Source organism: Nicotiana tomentosiformis, chromosome 12, assembly GCF_000390325.3.
Source record: "Nicotiana tomentosiformis chromosome 12, ASM39032v3, whole genome shotgun sequence".
NCBI classification, from domain to species: Eukaryota; Viridiplantae; Streptophyta; class Magnoliopsida; order Solanales; family Solanaceae; genus Nicotiana; species Nicotiana tomentosiformis.
This window is the reverse complement of record NC_090823.1, coordinates 99,992,970-100,015,433: the sequence shown is the minus strand read 5'-3', so window position 1 is coordinate 100,015,433 and position 22,464 is coordinate 99,992,970. Positions and strand designations below refer to the sequence as shown.

Sequence of the window (22,464 nt, the reverse complement as noted above, 5' to 3'; positions counted from 1 at the left end):
GTCAGTACGAATAATGTACTGAGTATGTAAGACAGAACTGAAACATAATAGTAAGTCAACATTAATTAAAGACATATAAGAATCAACCTGAATCTCTGAAGTGCCACCGTATATGCATACTTATTATACTTACATATATACCGGTCATAGCTCGGTGGTAAATATGTAACTGCCCAACCGGTCGTAGCTCGGTGGTAAATGCATGACTGCCCGACTGGCCGTAGCTCGATGGTAAATATGTAACTGCCCAACCGGCCGTAGCTCGATGGTAAATGTGTAACTGCCCAACCGGCCGTAGCTCGGTTGTAAATGAATATGCATGTCTTCCCAACAGGTGGTAAATAATGATACATAACTGCCCAACAGGAGGTAACTGCACGACCGGCCATAGCATGGTGGCAAATGAATATGCATGAAGATGCGTGTATCACTATATTATAAATATTAACATAATATCTAACGGAATCAATGTTGTTAAACTTTCGAGGTGTAACATCCATCGCCCCTTTAGAACATTCGTCCTCGAATGTTAACTATCACAGATTTATAAAATTTTCACTAGGGTCTCCTCTGTATACTTAACTAAAATCCGACCTCTATCTGAGCTCTGGACTATTCACAACCTGTTATACTTGAGTATCTCATATCTTCTTCACCTTTACTTTACCTTACTTACTTTTCAATCTCTCATCGTATTTTCTGTCGCTTTCATAACCTCCTTTACACATAGGTAGAAATTACATCTACACCTTAAAGCTCTATTGTGATAGCACCTCTGGTGCATACAAACTCTAGCGAAAGCTTCATACAGATTTCTTACGACTCAGCTCTATGGCACGATTTGGAAACCAAAGAAGGGTAACATTTCCTAAATGGCCTATGGCCTCTTTATTATAAATGTGGCGCGCAACACACCCACAAGTGAGATTCTACTAGGCACGGCTTTGTAGACTCCCTAGGACACGACCCGCTCTGATACCACTTTGTCATGCCCTAAACCTAGGGAGGCGTGGTTGGCACCCGGTGCTTTACTGGCCAGAGCGAACCGCTCTGTAACTTATTTTCTTCTTCTGCAACTACCATGGGCCAACATGGCCTAACTCGTAATGTATAACTATAAGTGTGCAACACTGTATCAATAAAATATCGTTCTTCAAACATGAATACACATGGTCCGTCAAGGCCTCTAACATATGGTACAAAATGAACCTCTGTCTACAAAGCCTCTAGGATTATTTGACATCAAATGGGACAGGGTACCGACCTACCCATAAGTCTGTAGAAAAACTCTGACACGATGACTTATAGACTCGGCTGCACTCCGAATGAGGTGGAGTATTACTGATCCTTCACTGAATGCCAATCTCGTTTACTATGAGGGCTCGTCAAACTGATTATCTATACCTGCAGGCATGAATGCAGCGTCCCCAACAAAAGGATGTCAGTACGAATAATGTACTGAGTATGTAAGGCAGAATTGAAACATAACAGTAAGTCAACATTAATTAAAGAAATATAAGAATCAACCTGAATCTCTGAAGTGACACTATATATGCATATTTATTATACTTACATATATACAATGCTTCTCTTTGAGACTATTATCCATATCGTATGATGCATGACTGCCCAACTGATCAGTGGTAACTGCCCGACCGACCATAGCTCGGTAGTGAATATATAACTGCCCAACCGGTCATAACTTGGTGGTAAATGCATGACTGCCGAAGCGGCCATAGCTCGGTGGTAAATATGTAACAGCCCAACCGGCCATAGCTCGGTGGCAAATGTGTAACTGCCCAACCAGCCGTAGCTCGGTGGTAAATGAATATGCATGTCTGCCCATCCGACGGTAAATATTGATACATAACTACCCAACAGGTGGTAACTGCTCGACCGGCCGTAGCATGGTGGTAAATGAATATGCATGAAGATGCGTGTATCACTATATTATAAACATTAACATAATATCTAACGGTATCAGTTTTGTCAAAATTACGGGGTGTAACATCGTTCACCCCTTTAGAACATCCATCCTCGAATGTTAACTATCACAGATTTACAAAATTTTCACTAGGGTCTCCTCTGTATACTTAACTAAAATCCGAACTCTATCTAAGCTCTGGACTATTCACAACCTTTTGTACTTGGGTATCTCGTATCTTCTTCACCTTTACTTTACCTTACTTACTTTTCAATCTCGCATCGTATCTTCTGTCGCTTTCATAACCTCCTTTCCACATAGGTAGAAATAACATCTATGCCTTAAAGCTCTAATGTGATAGCACCCATGGTGCATACAAACTCTGGCGAAAGCTTCATACGGATTTCTTACGACTCAGCTCTATGGCACCATTTGGAAACAAAAGAAGGGTAACATTTCCTAAATGCCCTATAGCCTCTCAATTATAAATGTAGCACGCAACACACCCACCAGTAAGATTATACTAGGCACAGCTTTGTAGACTCCCTAGGACACGACCCGCTCTAATACCATTTTGTCATGCCCCAAACCTGGGAGGCGTGGTTGGCACCTGGTGCCTTACTGGCCCGAGCGAACCACTTTGTAACTCATTTTTCTCTTCTGCAACTATCATGGGCCAACATGGCCCTAACTCGTAATGTATAACTATAAGTGGTCAACACTGTATCAATAAACTACCAGTCTTAAAACAAGAATACATATGGGCCGTCATGGCCTCTAACATACTGTACAAAATGGACCTCTGTCAACAAAGCCTCTAGGATTATTTGACATCAAATGGGACAAGGTACCGACCTACCCATGTGTCTGTAAAAAAACTCTGACACGATGATTCATAGACTCAGCTTCACTCCGAATGAGGTGGAGTCTTTCCTATCCTTCGCTGAATGCCAATCTTGTCTACTATGAGGGCTCGTCAAACTGATTATCTATACCTGCAGGCATGAATGCAACGTCCTCAACAAAAAGATGCCAGTACGAATAATGTACTGAGTATGTAAGGCAGAACTGAAACATAACAGTAAGTCAACATTAATTAAAGACATAGAAGAATCAGCCTGAATCTCTGAAGTTCCACCGTATATGCATACTTATTATACTTACATATATACAATGCTTCTCTTTGAGACTATTATCCATATCGTATGATGCATGACTGCCCAACTGATCAGTGGTAACTGCCCGACCGGTCATTGCTCGATGGTAAATATGTAACTGCCCAACAGGTCGTAGCTCGGTGGTAAATGCATGACTGCCGAACCGGCCGTAGCTTTGTGGAAAATATGTAACTGCCCAACCGGCCATAGCTCGGTGGTAATTGTGTAATTGCCCAACCAGTCGTAGCTCGGTGGTATATGAATATGCATGTCTGCCCAACCGGCGGTAAATAATAATACATAACTGCCGAACAGGTGGTAATTGCCCGACCGGCCGTAGTACGGTGGTAAATGAATATGTATGAAGATGCGTGTATCACTATATTATAAACATTGACATAATATCTAACGGTATCAATTTTGTTAAACTTACGGGGTTTATCATCCTTCCCCCCTTTAGAACATTCGTCCTCAAATGTTAACTATCACAGATTTACAAAATGTTCACTAGGGTCTCCTCTGTATACTTAACTAAAATTCGACCTCTATTTGAGCGCTGGACTATTCACAACCTTTTGTATTTGACTATCTCGTACCTTCTTCACCTTTACTTTACCTTACTTACTTTTCAATCTCGCATCGTATCTTCAGTCGCTTTTATAACCTCCTTTCCACATAGGTAGAAATTACATCTACGCCTTAAATCTCTAATGTGATAGCACCTCTGGTGCATACAAACTCTGGCGAAAGCTTCATACAGATTTCTTACGACTCAGATCTATGGCACGATTTGGAAACAAAAGTAGGGTAACATTTCCTAAATGCCCTATAGCCTTTCAATTATAAATGTGGCGCGCAACACACCCATAAATGAGATTCTACTAGGCACGGCTTTGTAGACTCCCTAGGACACGACCCGCTCTGATACCACTTTGTCACGCCCCAAACCTGGGGAGGCGTGGTTGGCACCCGGTGCCGTACAGGCCCGAGCGAACCACTTTGTAATTCATGTTTTTCTTTTGCAACTATCATGGGCCAACATGACCCTAACTCGTAATGTGTAACTATAAGTGGAAAACACTGAAGCAATAAACTATTGTTCTTTAAACATGAATACATATGGGCCTTCAAGGCCTCTAACATAATGTACAAAATGAACCTCTATCTACAAAGCCTCTAGGATTATTTGATATCAAATGGGATAGGGTACCAGCCTACCCATATATCTATAGAAAAACTCTGACATGATGATTCATAGACTCGGCTACACTTCGAATGAGGTGGAGTCTTATCGATCCTTCGCTGAATGCCAATCTCGTCTACTATAAAGGGTCCTCAAACTGATTATCTATACCTGCAAGCATGAATACATCTTCCCCAACAAAAAGACATCTGTACGAATAATGTACTGAGTATGTATGGCAGAACTAAAACATAATAGTAAGTCATGATTAATTAAAGACATATAAGAATCAACCTGAATCTCTGAAGTTCCAACGTATATGCATACTTATTATACTTACATATATACAATGCTTCTCTTTGAGACTATTATCCATATCGTATGATACATGACTGCCCAACTGATCAGTGGTAACTCCCCGACCGGCCGTAGCTCGATGGTAAATATGTAACTGCCCAACCGACCGTAGCTCGATGGTAAATGCATGACTGCCCGACCGGCTGTAGCTCGGTGGTAAATATGTAACCGCCCATCCGGCCGTAGCTCGATGGTAAATGTATAACTACCTAACCGGCCATAATTCGGTGGTAAATAATGATACATAACTGCCCAACCGGCAATAAATAATGATACATAACTACCCAACCGGTGGTAACTGCCCGACCGGCCGTAGGACGGTGGTAAATGAATATGCATGAAGATGCGTGTATCACTATATTATAAACATTAACATAATATCTAATGGTATCAATGTTGTTAAACTAACGGGGTATAACATGCTTCCCCCCTTTAGAACATTCGTCCTCGAATGTTAACTATCACAGATTTATAAAATTTTCACTAGGGTCTCCTCTGTATACTTAACTAAAATCCGACCTCTATCTGAGCTATGGACTATTCATAACCTTTTGTACTTGAGTATCTCGTATCTTCTTCACCTTTACGTTACCTTACTTAATTTTCAATTTCGCATGGTATCTTCTATCGCTTTTATAACCTCATTTCCACATAGGTAGAAATTACATCTACGCCTTAAAGCTCTATTGTGATAGCACATCTGATGCATACAAACTCTGGCGAAAGCTTCATACAGATTTCTTATGACTCAATCTATGGCACGATTTGGAAACAAAAGAAGGGTAACATTTCCTAAATATCCTATCGTCTCTCAATTATAAATGTGGCACGCAACACACCCACAAGTGAGATTCTACTAGGCACGACTTTGTAGACTCCCTAGGACACGGCCCACTCTGATACCACTTTGTCACTCCCCCAACCTGGGGAGGCGTGGCTGGCACCCGGTGCCTTACTGGCCCGAGCGAACCACTTTGTAACTCATTATTTTCTTCTGCAACTATCATGGGCCAACATGGCCCTAACTCGTAATGTATAACTATAAGTGGGAAACACTGTATCAATAAACTATCGTTCTTAAAACATGAATACATATGGGCCGTCAAGGCCTCTAACATACTATACAAAATGAACCTCTATCAACAAAGCCTCTAGGATTATTTGAAATCAAATGGGACAGGGTACCGGCATACCCATATGTCTGTAAAAAAACTCTGACACGATAATTCATAGATTCGGCTGCACTCCGAATGAGGTGGAGTCTTACCGATCCTTTGCTGAATGTTAATGTCGTCTACTATGAGGGCTCGTCAAACTGATTATCTATACCTGCGGGCATGAATGCATTTTCCCCAACAAAAAAATGTCAGTACGAATAATGTACTGAGTATGTAAGGAAGAACTGAAACATAAGAGTAAGTCAACATTAATTAAAGACATATACGAATCAACCTGAATCTCTGAAGTTCCACCGTATAAGTATACTTATTACACTTACATATATACAATGCTTCTCTTTGAGACTATTATCCATATCGTATGATGCATGACTGCCTAACTAATCAGTGGTAACTGCCCGATTGGCCGTAGCTCGGTGGTAAATATGTAACTTCCCAACCGATCATAGCTCGGTGGTAAATGCATGACTGACCGACCGGCCATAGCTCGGTGGTAAATATGTAACTGCCCAACCGGTTGTAGCTCGGTGGTAAATGTGTAACTGCCCAACTGGCCGTAGCTCGGTGGTAAAAGAATATGCATGTCTGCCCAACCGTCGGTAAATAATGATACATAACTGCCCAACCGGTGGTAACTTCCCGACCAGCCGTAGGACGGTGGTAAATGAATATGCATGAAGATGCGTGTATCACTATATTATAAACATTAACATAATATCTAACGGTATCAATGTTGTTAAACTTAAGGGGTGTAACACAAGCTCTACCGGTCGGTATAACATATGGCATCTGGTAGAGACCGAGAGGGCAATATTCCTCCACCTTTGGGGATCTTCAGAGGGGATATCATAATTTTGCTCTAAATTCCCATGAACTGGGACTGGGTAAGAGGGACATCTACCTCTCGGGCAGCTAGGGTTGGTGGAGATAATGCAGCAGTTGCTTGTGGTGAAGGCAGAGTTAGAGAAGAGGGAGATGAAGCAGATGCCGTTTTAGGATGAGAAGCGGCTGTGGAAAATGCAGTACTAGTTGTTGGTTACTCGTCAACCGGAGACAGAAGGGACCCGGTACTCAGCCTCATAGTACATGGCGCGGTAACTGGGACTTGAAGCGAGAGTTAGCATCTTTCACCATATTGAACTCCCCTTTGAGTGTCGAAGCATCGTCCTTGATTGGTGTAACTAGCTCAACAAATTGAGTATTCTGTTGAGCTGATGAAGGTCGTCGTCTTCTATGTTGAGAAGCCCCCTCATCACTGGCTTCTCCATCATCGTCTATCACAAAGGTTTTTGGAATCGGCTTGGACGTCGCTCATCACCACGACATTTGGGGATGGCTCAGACGCTTCATTCTTTGCGTTTTTGTTCTTTCCTCACATCCGGGGATGGCTCAGGCGCTTCATTCTTTGCGTTTCTATTCTTTCCCCCGGCCGCGGAAGATCGTCCTCTTTTTGGTTGCTTGTTCTCCGGCCGGGGACTCCGAGAAGAAGCACTTGTACCAGAAGCTGCCCGGAGACACATGTTCGGGTAAAAGCCTCTTGCAGTAACCTCGACGCGTCAGTAGGATTAGCCAAAACATCTTCCTCGGGGACGACAATTGAGCCCTGGTGTAGACCTGAATTCAGCAAGAGATGCGTCAGCAGGATTAGCCAAAACGTCTTCCTCGGGGACGATAATTGAGCCCTGTGGTAGACCTGAATTCAGCAAGAGAAAAAGGGTTAATCATCTTACTTATACGAAATATAAAACAAGATGAGTTTAATCTACTATGATTTTTGGCCTTCCACCCATATTTAATGGCTAGTTCTTTCCACGTACGAGTCTCGGGCGTAGTAATATCCAACATCTTTTGGACCCAGCTATCCAAGCCTTCGACCCTCGGTGAAACCCACCGAGTTGCTGAAACAAGTGAAAGAAGAAGAATAACAGCATGGGATGATCTTTATCTAGAGGAAGAAACAAATGGTGAACTTATGAGTACGGTACCATAATTTCGGAAAGGATGACGCCGTGTCCGGAATGATGTCCCCGGTGATAAATACAACGAACCATTCCATCTACCCACAGTCATTGTCATCATCCAGGCTGGCTATCAGAGCATGGTGGGCACGTTTGCTGAAATTTATCATTCCCCCGCAAAATATCTTGGGGGAATAGAGGTTCATTAATCGAGCTAGGTTTAACTCCTCTCCCGTCTCTTGTCACAGACGCCAAAGACAAGTGACTGTCCTCCACACAGAAGGACTTACTTATGCCAGGCATACATGGTAACGGATACAGAACTCCACAATAACGGAGTCAAGCTCCCCACTAAAAGAGAACGACCCCAATGTGAAGGGATACATATAAAATACGTGAAACCCTTCTTGGGCAAAGTTATCCTCTCCGCCAAATCAGGAGCGATAATGTCTAAATCTTGGCAATGGCAGTCTTCCTTCACAGCATGAATAATGGAAGGACAGATGGAAGAAGGGTACACGCCAACGGCCCATGAATGAGGGTTAGCAAAAGGATACTTCTCTTTGAAGTCTTTAGTTGTGACAAGACTTCTTGGGATGATAGTGCTCACCGTAAGAGGAGCAGCATCATCAGCTTTACCTTTATTTTTTGAAGAACTAGGGTTTTGGAAGAAGAAGCCATTTTTATCAGAAAGGAAGGATTTCTCTGAAAAAGAAGGTTAAAGAAAGGTTGAAGACAAAGTACGAGTTAAGTAAAGAGAGTTTGAGAAAGTTTGGAGAATTATGAAGTGTAAATGAAGAAATTTGATGCGTATAAGTAAAGGAATAGGCGGCTAAAATCGTAGCCATAATTACCTCGATAACCGGCAAAAGTGATGCTAAATCGTGGTATGAAGCATGTTCGAGGCATTAAATGCGGAGAGACGTGCATCTAATCAACCGTCAGAAACTTTTCAGAAGGGGTCAAAGAATTTTCCGCCAAAAGAGGCATCTCTACCAACTTTCTGGTGACACAAAGTTATGCCACCAGAAATGAGGGGGACTATCTGTATGGGGTAAAATATGTTCATATTTGATGTTCGCCTAAGAAAGTAACACGTGGAGCCAAAGACAAAAGACAGTCGGGCCCGAGGGCAATGATCTCACTTGTTATCGGAGAGAATGATATTCATAAAGACGAAGTACATGCTTACCACCTGGTAACATTTAATGAAGAATATTCTATAGTATTAAGTGAGCGGCCTGTTGCAGAGAATAAGGCATTTACTGCCTACCGTTACACACTCTTCAATGGCCCGCATAATTGTCATATAAGAGGGGCTTGATCCTAGGACCTTGTTCCCTAGGTACAATTATAAATAGTGAGCTCTACCTTATTCCCTAGGTACAATTATAAATTGTAAGAGATGAATTTTCTGACAAGCATATACTACACTTTGTTCAAAGCTCAATAATATTTTACTTTCTTGCTTATTTATATTGTTCTTATTGCCTCCAGAAGCTCTGTTCCTGGGCTCAAGATCTTTATTGTCTTACATCGATTTTAACGCTAAGTCTTACATTTTTGTCTAATTCATTTATCATTTTAGGATCAAATCGATTCACTTGTTTATAAACCACGTATTAATTCAACTGTGCCATTTTACGGGTAAATAATTTTATAGATAACTGGATCTTGGAGTTGTAAACAGATAGACTAGTGGACCGATACGAATTTTATAATTATATTATTCCTGAGACTTCTGCTGATACAGAATGTCTATGTTTTAAAAGCTGAAATATTTGTTACCCAATTGACCTATATAGTACCATATTTTGGGGAAGCTAGCTAGTAATGATAATTCTGAGTAGCTCGAGTTTATTGGGTCCAGATTTCTTCCAGTGTACTGTAGACTTCAACGACTCTACAGCTTTCAAACTCCATGGCGGGTAATGCTATGCCAGAATCATTAGAATTGTCGTAACCCGCCAAAACTGATATTCTGATCTCATTCCTTTTAAAATGATCTTATGTATCATTAGAGATATGTACACTACCTGTTTTACTATTTAACTATATACATTAAAAAATATCACATGAATCATTTTTATTCTTTTTCTAAGAAGCAAATGTTGTTTGATGTTCTTGCTAAGGGTGGCATGTGGGCCGGGCCCGGTCCTAAATGGTCCCGGTCTTCTTGTTGAAACCGGCCCGGGACCGGGACCACGAACTAACGGTCCCGGGTTAAGTGGGCCGGTCGTGGGCCTAAGTGGGCCCAATGGATGCTTTCTATTTTTTAGTTTTTTTTATATAGAAGTTAGAGAAAAAAAATAGTAATAACAATATCTAAGGCAATTCCTTTTAAATTATATTATAGAATTGTGACATAAATGTTTTAATTCAAATTTAAAGACAAAAATATTTTAAAGAGATATTCAAAGCAATGCGTTATAATTCTTTTTAGCATTAAAAAAATATTAAAAAAGCTGCTAATACCACCATTGAGAAGAAAAATAAATTAATCAAGATATTCCAAAATATAAGTTATATATTAATTTTTGTTCATATAAGTTACATGGTATCTCTTACAAATTTTATAAATCCTTCAATGTCCGAAGGAATTTTCGTTGGTGGTAGCGGAAAAGAAGCTTGGTCATCACCGCTTCGGGGCGAAGCAACATCCTCCGCAAGTTCAACTAGCATTTCTTCATAAGCTTCGTCTACCTCTGGTTGTGATTCAGCAAGTCTAAAATTTTTTCTTTCCGAACGGATCCAATCTCTGAAAAGTACTGATTTTTCCAAGCTCTCCCTCATAGATGCTCTATAATCACCAAGTTGAAATCTTGCTTGACTGAAAGCGCTCTCTGATGCCACTGTGGATGCTTGAATAGTTAAAATCTCTCGGCCCATCCTTGAAAGAATCGGAAAGTATTTTTCTTTGTCCTTCCACCAATCCAAAATATTAAAGGAGTCGTCGGGATCCACTTCCTCAATTTCTTGTGAAAAATAAACTTCAAACTCATTTAGTTGTGAAAAATCACTAGTATTAGAACCTTGAGAATACCTGAACCCCGCCCAAGCACTAAGTGCTCTTACGCCTGCAGTTCTTTTAAATGATTGAGAACTAGAAGAAGAAGGAGTTGGAACATTTGGTCTAACATGATCTAATGCAACTTGATAAGCATTATAAATAGTTAGAACATTTATTTTAATTAAGGTTATTGCGTCTGGATGTTTAGATAACTCCTCATCTTCAAGTACTAAACCATTATAAATAGTTTCTTACTAAAATTGAGGACCTCCTAATTTCATAGTAGGTTTTAACAATGCAGCAACACCATAAATAGGGTGAATAGGGAAAAAATATTTTTTAAACTTTTTTCTCATAGAATCAATAACAAGTTGATAAATTTCCCCACCCTCTGAAAAATGATCAAATAAATTTGCAAGTTCTGCAATATAAACTAAACAGTTAGAAATAGTAGGATAATATTGCCCGAAAAATTTATTTGTAGCAATAGAAATTTTTTCTAAAAACTCTACAAGCATTTTAACATTATCCCAATTTGTATTTGTAAGGTTATCATTATCATCACTTACATGAGCATTAAATGTTGAGTTTATGGGGTTTCTATATTCATATGCAACAACTAAACTTTCATACATGTAATTCCATCTAGATGGACAAGGTTTAGGAACCTTTATTTCTCTTAGGCCAAATTCATCGCATCTTTTAAAATATTCTCTAAGTCTACTTCTACGGTTTGAATAAAAAAGCCAATTAAGAGCCATTTTAACCTTTTCAATTTCAACATTTAAAATTCGCATACCATCACCCACAATTAAATGGTAAATATGACAAATACATATAACATGAAAAATTTTACTAAATGCTGGACTTAGTGTAGTGGTAAGCAAGGCTACATCATTTGTGTTACTAGTAGCATTATAAATTGAATCTGACATTATTTTATCACTAATGCAAAAATATCTACAAATATCCGTAACCGTGCTAGAAATAAACTGCCTTGTGTGACGTGAATTAATTATTCTATAAGCAATAATGCACTTTTGCATTATCCAATCCTCATCAATCCAATAACTGGTAACAGTAAGGTAATCACAGTCATTACCACTTTTACCAATATCAATTGTAATAGCAACACGACAATTTATATGAGTGAATAAATAGCGCAAATATTGTTCATATTCATGATTATATTTATAAATATCGCTCGTTACGGTTGTGCGAGAAAAACTCTCATAAGTAGAATTATAAACTTTTCTAATATAATGAACAAAGTGAGGGTTAGAAGAAAAACTATAGGGTAAGCACATAAGAGTAGACATTTTTGCCAATTCTTTCCGATCTTTTTTTGGATCATGATATAATATACCACCGGTAACAGTGTTAATTTTCGGTTGAAATTGATTTGACCCGGTACTAAGGTCAGCCTGACTAGGAGTACTTGTCCCCTCGGCCAAAGCTTTATATGAAAATATCTAGCTTTATCTTGAGGGTGTAGCAATATGTGTCTAGTCAAACTCTTCCCCCCTCCCCCCTCCAACATATTTAAAAACTAACTATTTGCCACAAATTTTACACTTAGCCCTATTTTTTCTCTTAGTTGAGTAAAAAATGGCCAAACAACAGATGTTTCTGCCTGTTTAGAAGGCTGTCTAGAAAAAGTAGGGGCAGTAATAGGAGGGTTAACTTCAGGAGCAGGACTAGTGGGTGTATCATCATCCTGTTTCGTTTCATCAAAATCTATTTCTTCGTCATCATTTTCATCAATAGTAGAATTACCATAAAGAGCATTCATATATTCATGGTTTAATTGTTCACCGGGTGCAATATTATGGAATCATTGACTCTCGGTAAATTGTAATAAACTATTATCGCTATGAGAAATAGGAGGTGTAGGACGGATAACAGGTTTGGGTCTGGGAGCCGGGGGGAAGTGGAGGATGAACAGATTGGCCACTAGATTCACCACTTTTGGATTCTTTCTTATTTTTACTAAACACTTTTTTTAAGGAATAATCCATCTTAATTAATCAATCAATACAAAGTAAATAAAAAAAACAAAACTATAATATTAAAACTTAAGAGTTGGAACGAGTTTACTGAATTGACGAATAACTTGTTGAAAATTAATTACCGTTGAAGACTTGAAGACTTCAATTCACCAACTTCACAATTTTGCACAAATTGTAACAATAAAGTAAGCAATTATAGAAGAACAATAGAGAGAGATTGATGATTTTGTGAGAAAAATGAAAGAATGAGGGGGTATTTATAGTTGAAAATAGGGAAAAAGTGTAATTATAAAAAGTTTGGGATTAAAATAAAGTTGGGAGGTTAAATTACTATTTTATAAATAGCCAACGACTATTTTACCAGGTAAAACGGCCATAATATAAATGCCATAACGACTATTAATCAGAAAATACAAAAAGTTCCTTAGAAGTGATTAATGGCAAACAAGTGGGTCCCATTTTTTTGGAAGGCAAAATCCTTTCTATTGCCAATCCAACTCCAGTTGTTTTTTTCCTTTCCTTTTTTTTTAGTTTTTCGATGTTTCCACTCCTTTCTATGGCAGATTTTTTTTTCTAAAAATTTAGCCGTTGGGCCCGGATAGGCCCGTTTAGGACCATTTGAACTGGCCCACTTTCCAGCCGGTCCCGGTCTCGCGGGCCTCGCCTATGGGACCGGCACACTACCTAGCCCACCTCCCCACGGTCCCGGTCCTATCCGATTAGGATCGTTTAGGCCCACCGCCCATTTGGGCTTGCGGTCCTGGGCCGGTCCTAACCGGCCCACATGCCACCCTTAGGTGGAGCAGTGAAACTCTGGAAGAAAAAGGTCCCAAACCCTTCTTTTTTCTTTTGATGCACTTATTGTCTAATTATATTTTATAGTTGATTATTTCTATATATTTGAGTGATTCATTTAACTATTTTATTACTTCAATATGTTTCCATGTCCGAATAAAAAAGATCAAAAAATGCAAGAATGTCAGTTTTTATTTATTTATTTATCGGTTGGCTTTTTATAATGAAAATACCTAAGAACTATTGAACTCCAACTTGTATGTATAAGATTCCCTTTGAATATATGTAACGACTCGACCGACTGTTTTACTTTCTAGAATCTCGTTCTCTTAAATAAGACTCCTCGCATGTACTTTTACAGTTTTATGACTTGCGGGGATGGTTACTTTGGGCTTCGAAGGGTTCGAGTTGAAATTGGAACATTTAGTTCCTTAATATTGGCTTAAAAGGGGTAAATTTGACTTTGATTAACATTTGTTGTAAACGACCTCAGAACTGGGATTTGACAGTCCCAAGAGGTTCGTATCATGATTTTGGACTTGGGCGTATGCTCGGATCGGGTTTTGAATGACCCGAGAGAGTTTCGACACTTAATATTGATGGTTGGCACATTGAAGGGTTTTCAAGTTCTTTAAATTTGGTATGGAGTAAGTTTTTGTGTTATCGAGGTCCGTTTGTGATTCCAAGCCTGAGAATAGTTTTGTATCATGATTTAAGACTTGCACGTAAAATTTGGTGTCATTATGAGTAGTTTAAGTATGATTCGGCGCGTTCGGAGTAAGTTGGAAGAACTTCAAATTCCTAAGTTGATTCTATTTGGTTTTGGGTTGTGATTCTTAGTTTTGATGTTGTTTTTCGCGATTCGGGGGTGCGAGTGAGTTCGTTTTATGTTTAGGAACTTGTTGGTATATTTGGTCGAGGCTTCGGTGCACCCATATAAGATTCGGAGGGTCGACAGAGCTTGATTACTCCTTGGAGAAGAGCTGATGGTGGCTGGCATCCGGTGCTTTCGCACCTGCGGTAGGAATAACCGCAGGGGAGGCACTGCAGCTGCGGTATCTTGCTCGCAGAAGTGGAAAGAGGAGGGGTCAGCGTGTCCATAGAAGCGAAGCTTCTTCCATAGAAGCGGACTCACTTTTGCAATAAGCTGATTGCAGGCACGGAGAAGGTTAGTGTGGGCAAGGTCACAGGTGCGAGAAGAGAGCCATAAACGCGGGCTCGAAGGTGCAGTGCCTTTCCATAGGTGTGCCCAGTGCTGGGCTATATGTGTTCCGCAGGAGCAGACCTTTGCCCGTAGAAGCGGCATCGCGGGTGCGACCCGAGGTCCGGAGAAGCGGAATTTGCTGTGAGAACTTTTAATGTCGGAACTTAGGCAATTTTAGCTCATTTTTTTCATTTGTCAGGCGATTTTAGAGCTCTTTGAAAAGAGGTTTTCACCTAGCACATTGAGGTAAGTAATTTCTACATGAAATGAGTTTAATACATGTATATTTGGGTAGATTCTTAGCATATAAATTGTAGAAATTGTGGATTTAGTTGAAAAACCTAGTTTTGATAAAGATGAGATTTAACCACAAAAATGATTATGGAATTGGGTGGAAATTTTATATTTGAGTTCGTGAGGTTATGGGTAACAATTATCTTCAAAATATTTCAGAATCCGGGCCCGTGTTCGTGAGGTTATGGGTAACAATTATCTTCAAAACATTTGAGAATCCGGGCACGTGGGCCCGGTGGTGAATTTTAGGAATCTTCCAATTTGGGTTGGGTAATTATTCTAATAGCTAAATTATTAACTTTTGAGTGTACATTGATTAATTTATATAACATTTGGCTAGCTTCGGATTGATCGGCACCAAGTTGAGGCCTTATAGTGAATTTGTCGGCCGAAAAGTGACATCTGAGACGAGGTAAGTCTCTTGTCTAACCTTGTAAGAGGGAATTCACCCCATAAGTGTTTAAAGTTATAATTTGCTTCTAATTATGGGGGCTACGCACGCACAGTGACGGGAGTCCATGCGTAGCTACTAATTCTACTTAAGTCCGGATAGTTTTAGGATCCAAACCATAAAATACGTGTATTGTTTACACTCTACTTATTAATTTAAGGGCCTAAATTATATTGAAACTTGATGAAAGATTCGTAATGGCCGAATTTCATTACTTTGAGTTTTGGCGGGTTACTTGACCGTTAATAGAAATTGTGCTTCCTTGTGTATTAGGCTTGCAATATCTTTTAAATCGGATGTTCATAGAAGATTCTCTTTTCTTGTGGAGCGGGCCGAATGCCTCTAAAGTATAATAGATGCATCTATGGTTCGTGTCGCTTGACCTTTGGCAGTGTACACAGTATTCTGGATCGGGTCGTACGACCTCGGCATAAATCGTGCATGCTAATGCTTGGAGCCCGAACACACTTGTTATTATTTTAATGAATTGAGAGATTATATTTATTTAATTGACTGAGATTTACTTGGAATTAGTATGTGTTAGTGGATGGCTTTTGGAATATACTATTAGTTAAAGAATTATTTAATCACTGTTGTTATTGTGTTAATATTATTATCCACATTTTCTATGCTTATTTAGCATTCATGTATTTCATCACTATAGCATTCATGCTTAATCACTGTTTTCTATGCTTATTTAGCATTCATGTTAGCCCATTGTAAGTGTTGATGTCGACCCCTCGTCACTACTTCTTCGAGGTTAGACTGGATATTTACTGGGTACATGTTATTTATGTACTCACGCTAAAATTCTGCACTAATCGTGCAGGATCTGGTACAAGTGCATCTGGCATTCATTCCGGTGCGCACCCTCGATACCCCGAGGCTTAGTAGTGAGTTGATTTCTTAGTCCGTCTTGCAGCACCCGGAGTCTCTCTTTTGCTTTTTATTTTCTGTCTACTCTATTTCTGACAGTAACTTAGTCTTTTGTATATTCTACTAGTTGCTCATACACATGTGACACCAGGTGTTGGAACACATGCTAGTAGAATTTATGCTTTTTGAGCATTTATCTCACTCCATTTTCTCTTAGATATTGGGCGCCATCACGGCCTAAAAGAGAAATTGGATCGTGACAACATGGTATCAGAGCACTAGGTTCACGTAGGTCTCACAAGTTATGGGCAGGCCTAATATAGTCTTCTATATCGGTGTGGTGACGTTCGTACTTATCTTCGAGAGGCTATAGGGTGGTAGGAATCTACTCTTTCTTCATCTCCTATCGTGCAGTTGATGTTGTGCTAAGTATCCCTCTCTTATTTTCTCACAGATGGTGAGGACGCGCACAACGGTTGTACCCGAACGTGGAGGAGCTACTCTCCTTGTTGCCAGAGGAAGAGACAGGGCTGAGGGAGGGATCCAACTCGTATTAGAGGAAGAGGGCATCCTAGAGTTGCTCTAGTTATGCCACCAGAGTATCCAGTTGAGGATCCTATTATTGAGGAGCAGGACGAGGTGTCTGCAACGGAGCCAGCCCAAGTGGATTTCATGTCAAAGCCAGGATTCCAGGAGGTCATGGGCCGTATGTTGCGGTTCATGGACTCTATGACTCAGGCTAGTTTATTTTCAGCAGACCCAGCCATATCTCAGGCGGGAGGGTGAGAACATACCCTACCACTCAGGCTCCAGGGATTGCATCTGCCGTATATCAGACCCCGTGCTCCTCAATATCCATGGGCGGTGCTTAGCCAGTTGCAGAAGCTATACTTGAATCCAGACTAGCTGCGAGTGCCGAGCTGCAGAAGCTATTGGATAGATGGACCAAGCTACACTATCCTGTCTTTGGAGGTGAGCGACATGAGGACCCCCAGGACTTTATTGATCGTTGCAGGGACAAACTGCACAACATGAGGATATTGGAGTCCCACGAGGTAGACTTCACCAGCTTTCAACTGGAGGGCAGGGCCCGTAGATGGTGGTAGTTCTATCTTCTCGGCAGACCAGCACGTTCTCCTCCCATGACTTGGGACCAGTTCACACGCCTCTTACTGGATAGATATATTCCAACCTCTCAGAGGGAAGAGTTGCGATTTCAGTACGAGCAGCTCCAGTAGGGCCAGATGTCGGTGACCGACTATGAGGCGAGATTCTATGAGTTGTCTCGCCATGCACTTATGATACTACCTACTGATGCAGAGAGAGTGTGAGGTTCGTTGCGGGTTTGCACTATGGTATCCAGGCCACTATAGACCAAAAGGTTGAGATGGGGACCTCGTATGAGCTAGTGGTGGATATAGCTCGGAGGATCGATGGTGTTCGTCAACGGAGGGTTCAGTGGTTCTCTGGCTGGCGGCAGAGGTCAGTCTAGCAGGTCCACATATCTAGCATCGCCGCCTCCTCGGGGTACTCTAGTGCGGCCCTATTTGAATGCCATCCCAGATAGCTCCTACCGTCCACCAGCTATTCAGGGTTTCTCCAGTGGGCCTTCACGCCATCAGGGTCAGACATCAGGTCTACAGTCCACCGTACCGACAAGTTGTTTCGAGTACGGGGATCTTGGTCATGTGAGAAGGTTCTGCCCCAGTCTTCGGGGCAAGGCAGTACAGCAGGGTCAACAACCTATGCTTTCAGAACCAGCTACCACACCAGCTGTCCGATCGCCCCAAAGGTGGAGGGCAGGTGGGTAGGGGTCATCCAAGAGGTGGAGGTCAATCAGGTGGCGCTCCATCCAGGATCTATTCCTTTCCAGCCAGACCAGATGCAGTAGCCTCAAATGTCGTGATCACATGTATTATTTTTGTGTGCAGTAGAGATACTTCGGTACTCTTTGATTCAGGGTCTACATATTCATATGTTCCATCTCTGTTTGCTCCTTTTTTGGGTTTTCCTCGTGAGTCCTTGGGTACACCTGTTTATGTGTATACACCAGTGGGCGATTCTGTTGTTGTGGATCAGATCTATTAGTCATGTATCATGACATTTTGTGTTTATAAGGCTAGAGAAGATCTTTTATTACTCTATATGACCGACTTTGAGATCATCTTGAGCATGGACTGGTTTTCTCCATATCTCGCCATCCTTGATTGCCATGCCAATACTGTTACCTTGGCGATGCCAGAGTTGCCTAGATTGGAGTGGAAGTGTTCGTCTATCACTACATCTAGTTGAGTTATCTCTTTTCTCGACATATGGCCGAGAGGGGTTATTTGGCTTATCTAGCTTATGTTCGGGATACTACTATAGAGACTCCAACGATTGATTCAGTGATCATGATCCGGGAGTTCTCCGATGAGGTTCCTTCTGATCTGCTAGGCATGCCACCAGATCGTGATATCATATTCTGTATTGATTTGGCTCCAAGTTCCCAGCCTATCTCTATTCCACCGTACCACATGGCTTCGAAAGAGTTGAAGGAGTTGAAAGATTAGCTTGAGGAGTTTCTAGCAAAGGGGTTCGTTAGACCGGGTGCGTCGCCTTGGGGTGCACCAGTGTTATTCGTGAAGAAAAAAGTTGGGACTGTGCAGATGTGCATTGATTACCACTGGTTGAATAAATCTACCATTAAGAACAAGTACCCGTTGCCGCATATTGATGATTTTCTTGACCAGTTGCAGGGTGCAAGAGTGTTTTCTAAGATCGACTTTAGATCAGGGTACCACCAGTTGAAGATTCATGATTCGGATGTTCCGAAGATGGCTTTCCGGACTAGATATGGCCACTATGAGTTTCTAGTGATGTCCTTCGGTTTGACTAACGCCCCGACGACGTTTATGGATTTGATGAACCAGGTGTTCATGTCGTATATTGATTCGTTTGTCACTGTCATTATTGATGACATTTTGATCTACTCGCATAGCATAAAGGAACATGAGCATCATTTGAGAGTGGTGTTTCAGACTCACACTTGAAGAACATCAAGATTCTGTGGCATTCTTGGGGCATGTTATATCAGGCGATGGTATTAAGGTAGATCCTAAGAAGAACGAGGAAGTTCAGAGTTGGCCTCGTCCTACCACAGCGATCGAGATTTGGAGTTTATTGGGGTTAGCAGGTTATTATCGCCGGTTTGTGGAGGGCTTCTCATCTATGGCAACACCTTTGACTAGATTGACCTAGAAGGGTGCTCCGTTCTGATGGTCTGATGATTGCTAGGCGAGCTTTCAGAAGCTAAAGACCGCATTGACTTCAGCACCTGTGTTAGTGTTGCCTTCCGGTTCAGGGATGTATACTGTGTATTGTGATGCTTCACGCGTTTGTTTGGGTTGTGTATTGATGCAGGAGGGGCAAGATATTGCATATGCTTCACGTCAGCTGAAGCCCCACGAGAAGAATTACCCCGTCCATGATTTGGAGTTGGCCGCGATAGTTCATGCTCTTAAGAACTAGAGGCATTATCTTTATGGGGTGTCCTATGAATTTTACACCGATTGTCGTAGCTTGCAGCATTTGTTCAAGGAGAGGGATCTCAATTTGAGGCAGCGCAAGTAGCTTGAGTTATTAAAATATTATGATATTACCATCCTTTATCATCCGAGCAAGGCGAATATAGTTGCAGATGCCTTGAGCAGAAAGGCGTAGAGTATGGGTAGTTTGGCATTCATTTCAGCAGAGGAGAGGCCACTAGCTTTGGACATTCAATCCTTGGCTAACAGACTTGTGAGTTTGGATATTTCAGAGCCCAACCAAGTTCTTGCATGCGTCGACGCCTAGTATTCACTAATTGAGTAGATCAAGGCTCGTCAGTATGACGACGCGCACTTATTGGTTCTCAGAGAGACGGTACTACAAGGTGGTGCCAAAGAGGTTACTATCGGTGAGGATGATGTTCTGTGACTCCAGGGTTGTCTATGTGTTCCTAACGTTGATGGATTGAGGGAAACGATTCTAGAGAAGGCACACAGTTCTCGATATTCTATTCATCCAGGTGCTACGAAGATGTATCGCGACCTGAGGCAGCATTATTAGTGGCGGCGGATGAAGAAGGACATAGTTGAGTATGTAGTGAGGTGCCTAAATTTCTACCAGGTTAAGTTTGAGCATCAGAGCCCATGTGGCCTACTCCAGCAGATGGTTATACCTGAATGGAAATGAGAGTGCATTACTATGGACTTCGTAGTTGGGTTGCCGTAGACCTTGAGGACATTTGATGAAGTTTGGGTCATTATCGACAGGTTGACTAAGTCAGCATAATTCATTCTAGTTGTGACCACGTATTCTTTAGAGAGATTCAAGAGATTGTTTAGTTATATGGTGTGCCTATTTCCACATATCATATAGAGGCCCTCGGTTTACTTTGCATTTCTGGAGGGCAGTACAAAGTGAGTTGGAGACCCGGGTAGAGTTCAGCATAACCTTTCATCCGCAGACCGACGGGCAGTCAGAGCGGATGTTTCAGATCTTGAAGGATATGCTCAGAGCATGTGTGATTGACTTTAGAGTGCAGTGGGATCGATTCATGCCTTTGTCCTAGCTTTCTTACAATAATAGTTATCAGTCCCGCATCGATATGGCTCTATTTGAGGCTTTATATGGCCGGCGATGTCGTTCACCCATCGGATGGTTTGAGCCCAGTGAGGCTAAGTTATATGGTACTGATTTGGTGAAAGATGTGTTGGAAAAGGTAAAGTTGATTTAGGAGCGACTTCGCACAGCACAGTCCAGACATAAGAGTTACGCGAATTAGAAGGCGTGTGATTTATCATTTATGGTGGGCGAGAAGGTTCTCTTGAAAGTATCGCCAATGAAGGGAATCATGAGTTTCAGGATGAAGGGCAAGTTGAGCCCAATGTTTATAGGTCCATTTGAGGTGTTGAGACAAGTTGGGGAGGTTGCTTATGAGCTTGCGTTGCCTCCCAGTTTATCGGGAGTTCATCCAGTATTCCATATGTCTATGCTCTGGAAGTATCATGCCGACAAGTCGCATGTGTTAGACTACATCACGGTTCAGTTAGATGAGAGCATGGGTTATAAGGAGGAGCAAGTTGCCATTATTGACATGCAAGTTCACCAGTTGAGGTCCAAGAAGATTTCTGCTGTAACGTTCAATGGAGGGGTCAACTAGTCGAGAAAGAAACTTAGGAGACCGAGGAGTACATGCAAAGAAGATATCCACACTTATTCGGCACTTCAGGTATGATTCTAGACCTATTCGAGGTCGAACATTTGTTTAAGAGGTAGAGAATGTAATGACTCGACCGGTCGTTTTGCTTTCTAGAACCCCGTTCCCTTAAATAAGACTTCCAGTATGTGCTTTTACTATTTTATGACTTGCGGGAATGGTTAGTTCGGGTTTGAAAGGGTTCGGGTTGAGATCAGAATATTTAGTTCCTTAATATTGGCTTAAAAGGGGTAAGTTTAACTTTTGTCAACATTTGTTGTAAAAGACCTTGGAGCCAAGATTTGATGGTCCTAATAAGTTCGTATGATGATTTTGGACTTGGGCGTATGTTCAGATCGGGTTTTGGATGACCCGAGAGCGTTTCAGCGCTTAATATTGAAGGTTGGCACATTGAAGATTTTTCAAGTTCTTTAAATTATGTATGGAGTAGGTTTTGGTGTTATCGAGGTTAGTTTGGGATTCTGAGCCCGAAAATAGTTTTGTATAGTGATTTAGACTTGCACGTAAATTTTTGTGTCATTCCGAGTAGTTTAAGTATGATTCGGCGCGTTCGGAGTAGGTTGGAAGAACTTGAAGTTCATAAGTTGATTCTATTTGGTTTTGGGTTGTGATTTTTAGTTTTCTGAGATTCGGGGGTGCGAGCAAGTCTGTTTTATGTTTACACACTTTTTGGTATGTTTGATCGAGGCCTCGGGGGGTAAAATATTCGGAGGGTCGACGGAGATTGATTGCTCTTTGGAGAAGAGCTGATGGTGGCTGGCATCTGGTGCGTTCGCACCTGCGGTGGGAATGGCCGCAGGAGTGGCACCACAGGTGTGGTATCTCA

At 41.3% G+C, this 22,464-nt stretch overlaps 1 protein-coding gene across 1 annotated transcript; it reads left to right on the top strand.

The window, feature by feature from the left end:
• Window positions 1-21,224: 21,224 nt before the first annotated feature.
• On the top strand, window positions 21,225-21,581 carry LOC138903113 (uncharacterized). The gene has a single exon (XM_070191029.1). It carries the CDS (start codon window positions 21,225-21,227, stop codon window positions 21,579-21,581), a length of 357 nt encoding a protein of 118 aa, XP_070047130.1.
• Window positions 21,582-22,464: the final 883 nt, after the last annotated feature.

What these genes read in the sequence shown, in the direction of transcription:
- LOC138903113 (XM_070191029.1), top strand. Translation starts at nt 21,225, where the DNA reads ATGGTGGGCGAGAAGGTTCTCTTGAAAGTATCGCCAATGAAGGGAATC.